A 16,247-nucleotide genomic window follows, 5' to 3' on the forward strand; every position below is an offset into this window, starting at 1 on the left:
GGTCCAAGAAATCTCAACAAGGGTCAAAACTCCTACTTTCTGGAAAACCCCTACCAGAAAAGGGAAGCTGTCTTTGACTAGGTATTTTTTCCCTATTTCACAAAACACAAGGGCTTCAAAACAGAACTAGCTTTACAAGAAGAATAGAGAGAGAGAATTTACCATAAGGGGTGTTCCCTTCAAGGGCTCCATATCACCCAGATCCCCGGTTCGATCCAGTGTTCTATTGTGGTCCCCTCTCTCATTCAGCGTGGAATAGTTGTTATCTAGTTAAAAATAAATACATATAAAGTACACAGCAACATGATATTCCCCTCTGGTAAGCAGATAAGTGTGAACTGGGCATCCCTGATGAGAACCGAGCTCTGCCAAATGATCCAGAAAGCACAATACTCCCTGACTTAGAACAAACTTGAATCTAATGGGGAAGACAACAAATATGAACTACCCAGAGCATGGTATATTTTAAAAAACTAAAGACCTGTCTTTAAAGGGTGTTGGAATTAAAAGGAACACTCTCGTGAGGTTTATTGCAATATTTGGAAAAACAAACAAAAGGAGACAGGACTTCAATTAAGCTTTTGGGGGGGTGAAGAGAATTTAGAAAAGTAAAGGAGAAGGGCACTTCAGTAGAAGCAAAATCAAAAAGTATAGAATGAGGAGAGAATGGCAGATAGACCAGGTGAGCTGAACCAAAAAGGCTGGGGTGAGACTGTGAAAGGCTACTGAGGAATAGGTTAGGAACATAAACTCCACTCTCCAGTAATGAACGGAGGTATGTGAAAATATATATAATTTAAAAAAAATTTTTTTTTAAAGATTTATGCATTTATACAAGAACTGGGATATAGTCAGAGGCGCGAGAGGGTGAGAGAATTCACCAGAGACAGAGCAAGAACAGAACATGCAGATGAACCGAAGACACTGCTGAGGAGAGCAGTGGGCGAGACAGGAAAGGTATGCTGCGCCATGTGGGAATCTCCCTGGCCAGCCGGGAACTGAATCCACGCTGCAGAGGTTGCAGACAGCTTCACCGAGCGGCGCTCAACCTGCTGCCCCACCAGGGAGGCCCAATTTTAAATTTTAAGCATGTGGGAATATGGATAAAAGTAGATAGATCACATCTACTTTTACTAGATAAAAGTAAGTTTCCTCATATCCTTGCAAATAAACATGTCCAATTAAGGCTTTTCTAGGACGGTGCTAGAAAAATCTGTAGGTAAGGCTCAGTTCCCATCAGACAGTCCTTATCTCAGTAAAATATTACTCCATACCTTTAGGGAGGAATTAATCACCTACCTAAGGATTTTGTGTTTGATCCCATATTGCTCATCTGAATTTCTTCCCGATCAGGTTTCTTATCTATATGAAGTCAGAAGTTACTTAAGTCAAAAACCAACTCTTCAGAGTCTATACTCATAAAAATTGCTCTCTGGTCTGTCCTCCACACTCCCATCAACTTTTTACTGAGTACTCCCTATATGTCAAGCACTAGACAGAGCCCTCACAGTACTTAAAGAAATCCCTTTCCTACAGAATGGATTCAAGGAATCTGTAACTCCAAGCCATCAGTTTTCAAATTATTTGGTGTCCAGGCCTCTGTACAGTCTTAAACAATTACGAGGATCCAAAGAGCTTGCATTGATATTATATGTATTAATATTTACAGTATTAAGAAATTATAAAGATTTCCCCTAAAACTAACAATAAACTTATTACATGTTAACAGAAGTAACAATTTTAATCCTAAAAGCAATATTTTCATTTATTGCACAGCTCTTTTAAGTTTGGGTATTAGAAGGCAGCTTGCTGCGATATTATTTCAGTTACATATAATGAAGAAAATTCAGTCTTAAACAGATAAGCTGAGAAAGTGAAGAGAATTTTAATAGTCCTTTTAAATAACTGTGGATATTCTTTGACAGTATACCAGTGCTCGACAAGCAGAGTCCCTATGGTTGCCTCAATGTGGAATCTGACTCTCTAAATTAGAATCCATTTGTCTGCCTTGCTCTTGAATGGATCAATTACCTTTGCATGATTTTGAAACATCATGCATTCACTGATCACTTATAAAATACTAGTTCAAAGAGCTAGCCAGATCTGCTAAAGGCTAACACATTTCATTATGCAATATCCAAATATCACATTCATTAATATCACCATTGAGCTCATTTAAAAGCTTTTTTTTAATTTAAATTTTATTTTTATATTCCCCATACAATTGCAACCCCCTTATTTTGACCCTAATCCCTCCTTTCCCCATCCCCCACAGAGTGTCTCTGGTTCATAGTTGTTTGTTGATTTTGATTTTTACTTTCTTATAGTTATTCTAAAAGCCATTTTTAAGTACTGGAAGGTTACCAGGCCTACAGTAACAGATATAAGTTTTCCAAAAACACAAATTTCACTTGCAAACTTAAGGAACAAGTATCGTCAGTTGTTTTTCCTGAAAGTGACAAACTTACTGAATTCAAATTGAAGAAAATGTTTGCCGAACATCTAAGTCAGAGTAACTATCGTTTGTCTATAAGGCATTTTTCCTAAGTAAAAACAGTGTTCCATTCAAGAAATGTGGCTAGTCCAACTAGTAATTCAAACAACAGCACAAGCACTCTTTTCTCAAGTCAAGTGTCATGCTCTCGTATGCTCTGAGTGCTTAATGGGCATTTCCTATTTCACCAGCACAGGCTATTAGAAAGATGTATTCTCAAGGATCAAAAGAATAAAATCAATTTTTAAGGCTCCATCAAGTACATTAAGTGAAATTGGCTCTTTTCATACTAAGTCCACAGCCGTGAGGATGCCAGTGACTAGCCTGGTGTGGTGGCCCTGCCTTAAGTCATGCTCCGCTTCTGCAGGAGCCAGCACTGCTGATTTTGCACCATCAACACAAAGGTCAACAGACAGGAATCCTCAGACCACATTTTAAGAACACTGATCAAGGCAAAAGCCAAGTATCATTAATAAGAGTATAGCCTTAAGTGAAAAAGAAAACAGTTCACACATAAAAATACATGATTCATTTTTGGGGAGAAAAATGTATGTGTTCAAATAACAAAAGGATTTAAAAGATACTGTTATTTTTCGGGTTGTCTATATTTACTAATTTTTCAATAGTATCAAACATTACTTGGTACTATGTAGAAATTTAAAAGGAAAAAAATAATCATTTCTTAATATAGATCTAATCATTATGTTGAATATCTTAAATTTACACAATGTTCCATATCAATTATACCTCAAATAAAGAAAATAGTTTGTATTTCCAGTTGTTTTAGTCCAAAAGCAAAGAGAAGGGATTTGCTAAATTGAGATTTGTAAAACAGAAATTCGCAGGCTACTTGGCTGTTTAATTTCCTTTTGCTTAGACCCACCAACTTCTGTGTTAGACTCCTGGTAAAGTACTACTCCCCTTTACCAAAAGCCTGGTTCATTAAAAAATAAATATATATTCTACTTCTTAGACAGGCAGCCCACTGAAGAAGAGCAGGGATGGATGAACGCGGAGAGGCTGGCCCTGGATACGGTACCTGATTTCTGGTTCCGGTCAATGAGAGGAAGAGTGCTATCATCGTATGAGTGACCGCTCTGGCTTCGAGAAGCATTGTTTAGATTCACCTGGGGACGGACGTGAAGTACAACATGTCAGAGCACTGAATTCCCCTGTACCTCATCCCTAAGGGGCACACCACACCTTTAAGCCCCCACTCCCAAATGCAACTCTCTACCAAAAGGTAATTCATGAGGGTTAAAAAAAGACCTAAGGAGGGAAACACACTGGAATGTTAAGGCTTCCACTTGTTTCTCCGAGCAGGAGATAACTAAGGTACCAACACTTGTACTATCAGAAGCAGCAGCAGCCTTTAGGTAATGGCCAACCCCTTCAAAAGGTTCTGGCAGATTTGGGGGAAAGACAAAAAGGCCACCACCCTTCATCGCCGTCAGCCTTTCTCAGAGCCGCTTTGGCAGCAGGAGAGCTGTTGTCACCACTCCATTTTGGAGGGGAGTAAACAAGTCATTTCTTTAGAGAGACTTGGGTCAAATGTAGACTTACTGTAACATGAAATAAAAGAAACCAAACACAGAAGCATACCTGGGAGTGAGCAGTGAGGGAGAGAGTAAAAGTCTTAGTGGCAGGGTCACTCTACCTGAAAGTCTGACTTCTTCCAGCCTTCCTTTTCCAGTGGCTTCCGCAGTTCCTTATATCCCCAGATTGTCTGTAATACAAGTGCTGCTGCTCGAACTTCTTTTTCTGAACGGTTCCTTTTGAGGAAGATAAAAAATATCATATGGAATTTTGACACAAAACCAAAGAAGAAACTGAGAGCCTGAATTTGCTAATATAATGTACCGTTAAGAGTATAAATGGGGCCTCCCCGGTGGCGCAGCGGGTTGAGCGCTGCGCTGTGGGGCTGTCCTCAGCCTCTGCAGCGCGGGTTCGATTCCTGGCCGGCCAGGGAGCTACCCACATGGCACAGCAGACCTCTCCTGCCTCACCCGCTGCTCCCCTCAGCAGTGTCTTCAGTATGTCTGCCTGTTCTGCTCCCCACTCTGTCTCTGGTGAATTCTCTCACCCTCCCGCGCCTCTGACCTGTACCCCAGTTCTTGTATAAATAAATAATAAATCTTAAAAAAAAAAAAAAGAGTATAAATGCGAAAGTAGACACAATCAAACATTTACCAGGTCCTGTGTCTTTCCCAAACTGACTAAAAAAGATGTTTGATAGAAGTCTGTTATCAATTTATGGATCAGTATTTAAGACAGAAAATAAAAATAGAAAAGAGCAATATCACCTCACATTTCACATGTAAATAAGGGAAAATTCTCTCAGAAAGCAGAAAGGAAAGCTCCTTCCTAACAACTGTCCCCTCAAATACAAACCCTTTCAGCTGTCATCTGAAGTGTTCAGCTCACCCTGATTTGTTGATCAACACCAGCTTCTCAATGCCCTGTGTCTCTCGAAGCTTTTTGGCAGCCTCCAAGTTATCAGCGATGACCTCATTGATGGTGTTCAAAATAGAGACCACGGTGTCCTCTGAGAAATTCTGGGAAGGGCTCTGTTGGCCACCTGGCAGATTCTTTACCAAGTTAGGGATAGCATGTTTACCTATGGCAGTAAGGCAGAAGGAACGTGTAAGGAACAGGCCGAATCAGGGTGTGAGGAACCTAACGCTATACTTAATTCCCTTGATCACACAAAGTATGTAGGTCCTGTCCACATGAACGCTCATTCTCCTGTAGGATTATCATATCAAAAGGACAAAGAACCTGACTAGTCCAGGGGTTTACTGTCATCCTCACTCCTTTATTTATTCTCCCCTTCTCAGTCACACTAAAACAATGTGAGTACTTCATATCAAATATGCTACAAAGTCATTTCAAATGTTCTAATGAACACAGTTTATTGGCTATTATAGTATTTCAATAGAATAGTCATGAATTAAAAAAAAAAAATACTGGGCTCTGCTATTTACTAGTTAACGCTGACTCTGGGCATATTACTTAACTTCCTTGACCCTCAGTCTCTTTATTCTACAAAAAAGAAATGAACTTTTGTAAAGCAGTGAGGGTTAAATGAGAAAGTCTTGGCAATGCCTAGTAACAAAACAAATGCTTACTAATTAGCTTATTAATTATATTTTGAACCACCACTTCTTATCTTTCCAAAAACCACTCAAGAAGGTTCTTTCCGAGGAAAGAAAGGTTCTTTCCAAGAACCTTCTCAAGAACCAACCCTCAGATTCACAGACTGTGAAAGGCTAGGATCCTTCTCAGTAATTTCAATAAGTTTAGCACCAGTGGGATTAAATGCACTGCATGCAACGGTGAGGTGCTGGCTTCATCCAATGCCTTACCAATTAACTCTTTGTTGCGGGCATCCACAGCCAGGTTTCTCAGTGCTCCAGATGCAGCTTTCACTACCCGCTCATGGTCACTGGTCAGGAGGTCAGCTATAGCAGAGAGCGCCTTCTCTTGACGCAAAGCAGAGCGGATGTATCGACCATACTACAAATAGCATGGGGACAGGAGGGATAAATTACAGATGACAGCATACTAGTCAGTTAAGTTCTCCCGCCTCCAAGTCCATTCTCTAAAAGATACTTACTGTCCAGCGTCCAGCACACAAATTCTGGATAGCTCCAGCTGAGGCTTCTAGGATAGCAGGAGTCTTGCTCTCCTTGAGGAGTGAGATGTATATCCGAACCACCTCTGGCTGAAATAAAAGCTCGTAGCCTACACAAGAGAGGACGAGAAGACAGAAGATGCTACTCAGTACCTGTACACCAGGTACTGACCAGCTGAAGGGGAGCCTTACCACTCTGGGTTGATGGATTTGAGCCCCTATACCATCATGTTCCCTAAATGTCCACTTACCCACCCAACCACAAACTCAGAGGCTTGATTCCATGCCTTCTCAAGAATAATTAAATCACAGTAAGAGCATAACAGCTCCTCAGATGCAACTCCTCTCTCTGCCCCCTCTTTGCCTCGTCTCTCCCCCAGCTTACCACGGCGCTGCCCGGCATTCAGGGGACTCACTAGCTCATTGTAGCACTCAGAGTTAAAGACTCCTCATCACAAATGAACTTTTTTTGATTTACCTGAGGCATTCTGCCCACCTTTACTACAACTGAGTAAAAGAGCCCATCACAGATTTAACAACATCTAACATTTTTATATTCACAGAGAGCTGTGAATTTTGAACTCACTGTATTGATGAAGATAAAGATCCAAATTGTGATACAGCAAGATTTCTTAAAACAACTAAGGTTTAAGTCCCAAGAACATAGTGGCTACTTAGGGAATTTAAGCAAAGATCTTACGTCCTCAAGTAACCTGAACAGTTGCCATAACAACCGTCCTTTCTAAGTCATTGTGGTAATACTATAGAGGCTCCCCAATACTTTTACCATCACTTCAAATGTGTAAGCCAGACAGAAGAGAGGACAATGAACACAGTGCTAGGTCTGCTCACAGGCCACCAGATACTTATCTGTGAACTATGTCTACAGAACCCTTAAAGACTGAGAAGGAAAAGACAGTTTACCTCGAGCAGGACTAGTTCTTTTAGGGAAATCCACTGTATCATTTGTTGGATCTTCTGTGGGTTTTTTCCCTTTGGAAATGAAAAAAGAGGGGGAAGGAATAAAAAGTTTAAGAGGGGAAAGAGTTCATCTGGTGCATTTTTTTATTCTTCAGTCAAAATCTTTGGATCAGAGATGTATCAAAAGGGGCAAAAAAAAGAAAGAAAAAATCAGGGTCCCCAGCTTGCCCCAGCAGGGGGTTGTGCAGAAACAAGGATGGAAAGCAGGCAGCAAGAGGTAAAGTAAGGACAGCCACTGTTGTTGCTACTGTCCTGCATTCTGATAACTGGAACTGCTGCTCAGAAATAGCATGCCGTGAGCCGTTAGCTCAGAAGAGCAAAGCTTGTTTCAATGGTCTTCAAGACTGCATTTTCCTACATGCATCCACAGGGAAGGGTTAGGCAAGGAAACACTAGGGGAGCTAAAATACAATACATGCAAATTAGAGGTCGATAAGCGCCTTAAAAGACTCCACTCACCTCTGGAGAACCACTCATCTTCAGTGCATCACCCAAGGTGGAAAGCAGAAGAGAGAAACGAAGGAAGGAAATGCAGGAGAGAGATGTCAACAGGATCATGGGCAAATAAGCAGGAAAGCACAGAGGGGAAAAGAGAAACAAGGAGCACAAAAGAGGAGTGGGGGAGAAGGTCCCAGATTAGTTGAGTTCTCGTCCTTCACAGCCCCAATCACTGATGCTGATGCCACAACCACCACCACCACCGCCGCCACCACCTCCTTGAGCGAAGCGCACAACACAGGAAGAGCAGCAGCAGAGCAAGAGGACAGCCGTGCCTCGGCAGGCGCCCGCACTGCTCAGCAAGTATTCTGCACCTGAAGCTGTATTCTGTTCTCTCCACTCCCCATCCCACAGTGAAGAGCAACAAGCACGGAACCAAAACTCACCTTTGCCCTTCTTGGCCCCAAAGCAACTGGCAGCATGTGGCCCAGTGTTGTTGGCGACACTGAGAGGTGCCTCTTGGTATTTCTCTGCCTGTGGGATCTCCCGGTGAACTTGATAGGACAAGTTCCGAAGGAGGCAAACACAGTTCTCCACCAGCTTGGGGATACAAGATGAAAGGCTCAGTGAGAGGAGAGACTGCCTACAACAGTTTCCTTGCAATAATGGGTTTTATCATGATCCAGGTATTAAAATATTGATGCTCAAAGCACGACCCAATCCATCATCTCTCACGATGCCTTTCCAGTGTCCGTGCTTCTCAAAACCCTTGCAGCTTCAGGCTAGTGGAAGATCAGAGTGTGGACATACTGGTTTCTGACACTATTTGGTGTGTGACACAAAACTTTGTTTCCTACTTAGAAAAATGTACAACCTCGGCTAAAGAGCTTTAAAATATATTATGTAGGCGAAGGAAATGCTTAAGAGAATAACATTCTCCCACAGTGAACACCCACTTCAGAGAATGGGGGCTAGTAAGGGGACCGAAGGGTAGCTGAGTGCCTGGGATGGTAGGCCTGCACTACATGCACCACAAGAGTGTGGTGCAGAGATTCACTCAGCCATTGACTTACCTTGCTATCTGAATCCTTCTGCCCAATCTCAGCCTGAACAATGAAAATGAGAGCATCCACTAAACCATCACATTCCCGAAGTTTCCGGCGAGCTTCACTCCTCTCTGAGCTGACATTTCTGAGGGAAAAGGAAGAGGCTTCAAGAAGAGTCAAAGCCAGAAATTCTCCCTTAATATCCCTTAATGGTTGTAAACAGCCTCATACTTTCTCTTATTCACTGTAACAAATACCGAGTACCTGTTATAAGCAAGGCACAGCAGAGAGAAAGCTGAGGAAGGCGGGACCTGTTTTCAGGATGTTTGTAACACACAGAGAATATAAAGTATACCAACAGCAATTTAAGACAGGATAGGTACTTCTTACACAGAAGTACAAATGAAGAATGGGTCAGAGCACATAGGGGCAAAAGACTCCAGAAAGGAAGAATACATCAAAGAAGAAATCAGGAATACGTTCATGAAATAAAGGTACCTGAGTTTAGCCTCAAAAGAAGAGAAGGGAGTTTCTCACAGCTCTCCTCCCCTGCCCCTACCCTTCGGCCCTCTGTGCTTCTTCTGTTGCATTCGCTGAAGCCTGACTTAAAATGCAGGGACACAAGCACGCACAAGCCTGTGACTAAGTACATGCCTTATCTGTGGCAGGCATTGAACAAATGTGTGCCAAGTGAGTCCCAAAGAGGACAGAAGTGTGGAGGCCCCTGGGGAACCGCAGTAAACAGACACAGCAGGTGTGTGTGGTATGTAAGGCAGGTTGGCGTCATGTATGAAGTAGATAGGAAAGTGGGCTGACTGACGTTTTCTTTTTTAAAGAAATTTCAGTCAGTCCTCAAAATTTCAACCTCATACTCCCCAGGACCACCTTACCTAAGGCAGCCAGCTGTGTTAGTGAGCACAGACTCCCACTCAATATGGCGTGGCTTACAATCTTCGTTAGGCTCCCGCTCCCAACCAGAGTGCGGGATGATCACCTCATCTGTCAAGGCATGCAGTGCATGGTCCACAATCTCCATTTTGATCGAGTCATGGGATGAGAGATTCCACAGGGTTCCTAAAAGAGATGACTCATCAGATAGCTCTCAACACCCAAGTCAATAATGGCTGAGGAACATGAAAAACAATCGATCATCTATTGGTCTTCTCCAATGACCAAATACCTTGTAAAGATATTCAAATTTTTGTTTTTTTGTTTTTTTTTTAAAGACTTATTTATTTGCATACAAGTACTGTGGTGCAAGCCAGAGGTGGCAGAGTGGGAGGGGGGAGAGGGAGGGAGAGGATTCACCAGAGACAGAGTGGGGAGCAGAACAGGCAGAGCCACTGAAATACACTGCTGAGTGGAGCAGCGGGCAAGACAAGAGAGGTCTGCTGCGCCATGTGGGTCAGCTCCCTGGCCGGGAATCGAACTCACGCTGCAGTGGCTGCCGATAGCTTCATAGTGCTGAGAATTTACCCCTGCGCCACCAGGGATGCCCAAATTTTTGTTTCTTATCCATGGTAAGAAATACATTTTATGTTGTGACCCAATACAGACATATCATGAAATAAACTCTCATAAAACAATGCTGACTATAAGCACTGCTCTCCAGATGCCTCAGCACCACTGACATTTTGGGCCCAGTAAGTCCTTGTTGTTATAGGAGTTGTCCTGTCCATTGTTTGATGTTGAGCATTATCTCTGGCCTCTCTATTCACTAGATATCAATAGCGCTCCCCACCCCCACCTCTCCAAGTGTGACAACCAAAATGCCTCCAGGCACTGCAGAGATGCTCCAGGGAGAAAGAGCGGCCCCAGCTGAGAACCAAGGGTCTATACCATGCTATTTTTCCCTTTCTCTTGGAATGCTGACTCTGATCCACAAAACTGTGTTGGGTACACACGAATGAATCACAACCCACAATTTGCAAAACCACTCTTCTAAACCAAGGACCACAAGCTCCAATGTCTCCACACACAGTAAGCAAGTGAGTCAGGACAGATATTTAAAAGTTATTTTAAGGATGTGAACAAACAGCAACTGATGCTCAGCCTCAATATCAAAGACAGCTTCCTGTAAGGCAGAAGTAATTGGTCAGAAATAGAGAATGGGTTTGGGATTATTGCAAAGTGGACAGCACGAGTCCCAATCAGCTCAACCCAACTACTAATAGAGAAGAAAAAGACCCACTGCTACCAAGGCGTGCATGTTTCTAACAGAATTCAAGAATCTGGAATTAGCAACCAATTCTTTAAAATTTTGAAAATCTCATGATCCAAGCAATCCTTTGAGATGAATATGACCCAAAGACCACAAGTTCACAGCCATTTACCAGAAGACCACAGCAACTGCAACCCAGCAGAGTCCCCAGGCCTAGAACTCACCAGTAATGACTTCGGTGAGGTCCATATCGCGAGCCTTTCGGAGCAAACGCACAAGGGCAGGGACACCATCACAGTTTTTTATGGCAATCTTGTTATCCTGGTCACGCCCAAAAGAGATGTTCTTGAGAGCTCCACAGGCGCCAAGGTGCACTTCCTTTTTGGGGTGGTCTAACAATCCCACCAGGACTGGGATGCCTTTGAGCTTCCGAACGTCAGTCTTCACCTTGTCATTGCGGTAGCACAAGTGTTGCAGGTATGCAGCTGCATTGGACTTGACGGCATCCAGGCGGAATCCAAGCATGGCTATCACCTCCGGCAGCTCCGGCTGTCTCCAGTTGGGGGGTGGGGGCCCTCCCTTGCGCAGGCTATCCAAGCTCGCTAAACTCCCCCGCTCATGCTGGGCCAAAGGAGCCCAATAGTACTGGTCTGATGGCACCTCCTCACCAATCATGTCTTCATAGCTCCTGCAGTGTTGAAGAATCAAGAGAAAGAGGACTACTGTCAAGGCTGGTGTCTTGGCCATTCCCCTCAGCCCCCATCTTCAAGACAGGAGTAACCCAGATCTAGGACACTAGCTCTTGTTTCTCTTTTTGCATAAAAGATATACCCATCAATTTGTCCTAATGAGATTAAAGACACCTGCCATTGGGCCTCCCCAGTGGTGCAGCGGTTGAGCACTGGGTTGCGAAGCTGCCTGCAGTCTCTGCAGCACCAGATCGATCCCCGGCCCCCGGCAAGAATCCCACATGGCACGCAGACCTCTCCTGCCACGCCTGCTGCTCCCCTCAGCAGTGTATTTCGTCACTCTGCCTGTTCTGTTCCCCGCCCTGTCTCTGCTGAATTCTCTCACCCTCCTGCGCTTCTGACTGTACCCAGTGCTTGTGTAAATAAATATAAATCTTTAAAGAAAAAAAAAAAAAAGATACCTGCCATTGGGGCAAAACTACTTGCCCTTCTGTGAACGTGACCAGCCCAGAGAGTGAAAAGCACTGGAGAGACACACATTATTCACACACATAGAAAAACAAATGATGAGTGTGTAGCATGTGACCTAACAGCTATTAACTTCTCTAGCTAGAGACGGAAATGAACCCTCAGACAGCAGAATTAACCAAAGCAACTGACTGAAGCCACAGAGGTCAGGAAACCAAATCTGAGCACAGTCCTTACAAGCCCTTAGTGAGACAGGAAATGAGGCATTTACACACGGGAAACAGCTTGTGGGATACTTAAACATACTTCATAGTTAAATCTCTCCTTACTTTAATTTGGAAATTATAAAAGAGGGGCTGATGGAGTGAACATAGGGCAGGACTTCTTGCTACATCATATGAGGATCTGGCTTTGGTACTGATGAGGTGTAAAGCTTGAACAATGATTTTCAGAGTTCATCCCATGAACAGACTGAATGATCTGGACATCCCCTCACCCCTAGTCTGGCAGGCAGGCAAGCAAGCAAAGTCAGCTGCACAGGCTTAAAGTCAGAATGTCAGAGCAGGCTCTCTTCTGTGGAGAAGCCAAGCAAGAATCTGATGGCTGCAGGTAGACTAACCTTTCAGTCTCCACTCAGGTCCAAGGAGCCAGCTAAAGATGTTAACAATGGACACCTAGGCTTTGCATCTCTACAATACAGTCTTCAGAAGTCAGGGCAATGATTAAACCCTACCACTTGCCCTCCTAGGCGCACACGCAGCATCAATGTTTCGTTATGTCCAGGTTACTTAAGAAATCAAAAGATCTATGCCTAGAAACAAGCACCCAGAAAGACCCTTCCCCATGAATAGTTACATTTTTATGATCCTTCTTCCCTCTTCAATATAAGGCTACTCTGTAACAAGGTAAATGAACCCAATTCAGAAGTGTGATTATCAGAGCAGTTCTTCAGAGTCAATCCGTCAGACTATTATCCTAAGTTTTAATCCTCACCTTGGTTATCTAATAAACTTTGTCTAACCATCACTTAGATTTTTATTTCAGTTAACAGTCCCAAGGCCGTCTCTTACCCAACAAATGTGTTTAAGATATGCTTTCTAGCCTCCAGTTTCTAAGGATGATATAGGTAAGTACCCCCCCATTCTTCAAAAGTTCACACTTCATCACTTCTCCTTTATAAAAGATCTACACTGGTATCTATTTTTGCTAACTGAAGGAAATCTGAAGAGAATTTTCACTTTTATGGCAAAAGATGAAAGATAAAATAAAGAACTGTTCAGGCTTGTCTTGCGGAAAGCTGTTCTAGAGGCAGCACGCCCCTCCCGTGGTGAGAGTGGCACCACCAAGCTCCTTCCAAGGAACTACTTTCTACAGGCTGTGTATTTATCATATTATTCCTGTTTTTACTATATGGTTGTGTTTTATATGTTATTTGGTATGATTTGTAGGTGTTTATTCAGGTCTAGGAATTCTCAAAAAAGAAAAATCCATGTAAGTTAATGGTAATTGTTTCTTCCTGCGAAAGATTTTACTGGAATGCTCTACTGTTGGATAGTGGAGCAAACCTGTACCTTCAATCATGTCAAGTTATAGAGGCCACTGACCACCGTCACACTTAGTGATTCCATTACTAAGTGACTCAAGACTAGCACTGACTTGGTCACTATCCATCTTAATGACTCAGTCACTAAGAAAAGGAAGAGACAAAACAAATGAAGATAGAGACAAAAGTCTAACCGGAAATAATCCTTCCTCTTTCAGTACTACTAACAACCACTAGAGGGTGAGTCTGTCACACTATTACTTATTCATAACCACCAGGAAGAGACCCATTTATCTGTGAGCTCATCTCTCTTTGGCTCCCACAGGAGAGGAAAATCTATTGTGTGGTACTCTCCAAATACGCCTGTTGTTTGTTCCACAAAGCCACACCCACTGTCAGCAAACCCTCAAGGTTAGCCAATGCAGAGGGCCTCCCTCCAGTTGGACTTCTCAACAGTGATTTGGATGGACAAAGCTTCAAGTAAAAACTCCCTGTTTAGTAACATTCAAACAAAATGTGCAGGTTAGATAGCTAAGTTTTTTAACAGGCTCCTAAGTAGTGCATTAAGTAAGATGCCATTTTAGTAGGGGAAAATAAAGTCAGCGTGTGTTTACATGCATAGGAAAAAGAGCTCAAAGGAAATGTATCAAAACATTAACAGTAGTTTTGTTTTTTTTTAAAGATTTATTTACACAAGCACTGGGTACAGTCAGAAGCGCGGGAGGGTGAGAGAATTCACCAGAGCCAGAACAGAGAACAGAACAGGCAGACTGACTAAATACACTGCTAAGGGGAGCAGCAGGTGGCAGGAGAGGTCTGCGAGCCATGTGGGACCCTCGCCTGGCAGCCGGGCATGGAACCGGCGCTGCAGAGGCTGCGGGCAGCTTCGCAACCCAGCGCTCAACCGCTGGGCCACCAGGGAGGCCCTAACAGTAGTTCTTTATCAATGTGTGGTATTGATTGCTTTTCTGGATTTTTCTAGTTTGGTGTACTATTAGTTCAATATAAACAATTCCAAAAAACAAGTATCAACCAAGTTTTGGTAGAGGAATCTACCTTTTACTCCCCCCCCCCTTTTTTTTAAACAATCATGACATTCTTTGTTTTACAAATAACAGCAGGTCCCAAAAAGATGAAATGATTTGCTTAACAAGGCTACACAGCGAGTAGCAAAGGTATAACTAGAACCAAGGTCTTCTGGTTCAATGCTTTTCCCATTAATCACTAGGCATTACTGTTTCAGTTTGACCTTGTATTACTCTCTTAGGCCCAGAACAGGAAGCAGTGAATGTTCCTGCTAGTCAAGCAGGTTTCTAAGTCCAGTGCCACCTTGGAACAAACCCAAGAACCAGGCCCAAAGCCCTGTCTCTTTATGTCAGCCGCCTCAGCTACGGACAGCAGAGAATGATCTGGCCACCAGTATCCACCCAGGTGCAATCACCCTACTCATGGGAAAGTCAGAAAAAGCAGACTGGTCAACAAGGGGAAGAAGCCAACACCCTGGGCAGACTCCGTGATAGCTGTTATCTACCACAACTCCAGCCTGCACCAGCTGAGGTCTAGGGCCTGTCACCCCCGCAGTTCCTCCCCACCTCCCAGGAATCAAAGGTGAGTCATATGGGAGTTGGATCAACTGTCTCAAAGATACCTGAAAGGTGAGTTGACTCAGGCTTAGATAATGGGGCCTCTACCGCTGGGCCCAACCCGATTCACTGTTAACCAAAGCTACCTAATATATGAGGAAAATAAGCACCAAGGTATTTGCTTGAGAAGGTCACAACCCCAAATACAGAAATGCAGCAATAGCTGCTAGGATATCCTTACCATCAAGACAACCATAAACTTCTCCCTTATTTTTCATCCTTGCTCTTTGCCTGGAAAACACTCTCTGGTTTACTCTAAAGCCAGGTTGGCAGCCCATAGACCAAAATCCATTTTTGTAGTAGCCGTCTTAAAAAAACTTAGCTAACCCCAGAACTAAGAATGGTTTTTATATTTTTAAAAGGTTGTAGAAAGAACAACAATGATTACAACACAACAAAAATGACACAGTCTGCAAAGCCTGAAATAGTTCTATCTGGTCCTTTACAGAAAAGGTTTACCAACTCCCATTCTAGAGCATTCTCTCAAGGCATAGTAGCATCCACCAGTCCTGACATCAATCACTCCTTCTTCACATCACCAGAGAATCCCCAGGGGTGAGGGGTGAAGTCCGAGTAGGCAGCTGCTCACAGCTGCTCAGAGACCTCCCAGAGCAAACTTGAGAAAGAGTGCTTAGGCTTTTGTGAGAGCAAGGTTTGTTTTTAACTTGAAATTAAAATCACCACAGAGAGGGTCCTATAAACTTCCTTAACTGAGTACATTGAATCTATAGGCCCCGAAACCCTGAAAACCTCAACTCTGTTCTTAATAGCAACCCAGAAGTTGGAGAAATTCACAGGAATGAGTCAGTATTCCATACCCCAGGACTGGGGGTCCTCTGAGATATTCCCTCTTACCAAAAGGGAGACAATCCTAGAAATAGTAAAAAGGGCCATTCTTTAGGACATAAACCAATAGCCAGTAAAAGCCATTTTCTGTAGTCAGAACATATGATTTTTATAATGAAAAGTCTAAAACAGACAAAAAACCAAGTTGATACTAAGTAAAATCAGAAAAGGGAAGCACAGGTGGTCTTCCATGAACAAAGGCACAAGGGCGACAAGGGCCTCGGATCCCAAAAAGCACTCAGAAGAAGGAAGAGCCAGCAGCCCTTTGCCCTGTCTTGCCAAGCCCCTCTCCTTCCCCGCTCCA

General features: G+C 43.3%; 1 protein-coding gene across 7 annotated transcripts in view; it reads right to left on the reverse strand.

The window, feature by feature from the left end:
• Positions 1-16,247, reverse strand: part of CTNND1 (catenin delta 1) — a 62,658-nt gene that overhangs the window by 11,351 nt on the left and 35,060 nt on the right. For 4 of the 7 annotated variants that reach the window (XM_054699195.1, XM_054699196.1, XM_037522207.2 and 1 more), the window contains exons 7-19: positions 10,979-11,442; positions 9,484-9,667; positions 8,621-8,738; positions 7,994-8,147; positions 7,569-7,586; positions 7,053-7,121; positions 6,111-6,238; positions 5,860-6,010; positions 4,919-5,111; positions 4,152-4,266; positions 3,534-3,621; positions 1,300-1,362; positions 163-266 (exon numbers count right to left, since the gene is read on the reverse strand). In XM_054699195.1, coding sequence (XP_054555170.1) covers positions 163-266; positions 1,300-1,362; positions 3,534-3,621; positions 4,152-4,266; positions 4,919-5,111; positions 5,860-6,010; positions 6,111-6,238; positions 7,053-7,121; positions 7,569-7,586; positions 7,994-8,147; positions 8,621-8,738; positions 9,484-9,667; positions 10,979-11,442 — 1,849 coding nt within the window. The remainder of the gene's footprint in view (positions 1-162; positions 267-1,299; positions 1,363-3,533; positions 3,622-4,151; positions 4,267-4,918; positions 5,112-5,859; positions 6,011-6,110; positions 6,239-7,052; positions 7,122-7,568; positions 7,587-7,993; positions 8,148-8,620; positions 8,739-9,483; positions 9,668-10,978; positions 11,443-16,247) is intronic. The other 3 variants (XM_037522208.2, XM_037522209.2, XM_037522210.2) reach the window with 3 other exon arrangements.

Source organism: Talpa occidentalis, unplaced genomic scaffold (assembly GCF_014898055.3).
Source record: "Talpa occidentalis isolate TD23 unplaced genomic scaffold, MPIMG_talOcc4v2.1 talOcc4.3, whole genome shotgun sequence".
In the NCBI taxonomy this organism is placed as follows: domain Eukaryota; kingdom Metazoa; phylum Chordata; class Mammalia; order Eulipotyphla; family Talpidae; genus Talpa; species Talpa occidentalis.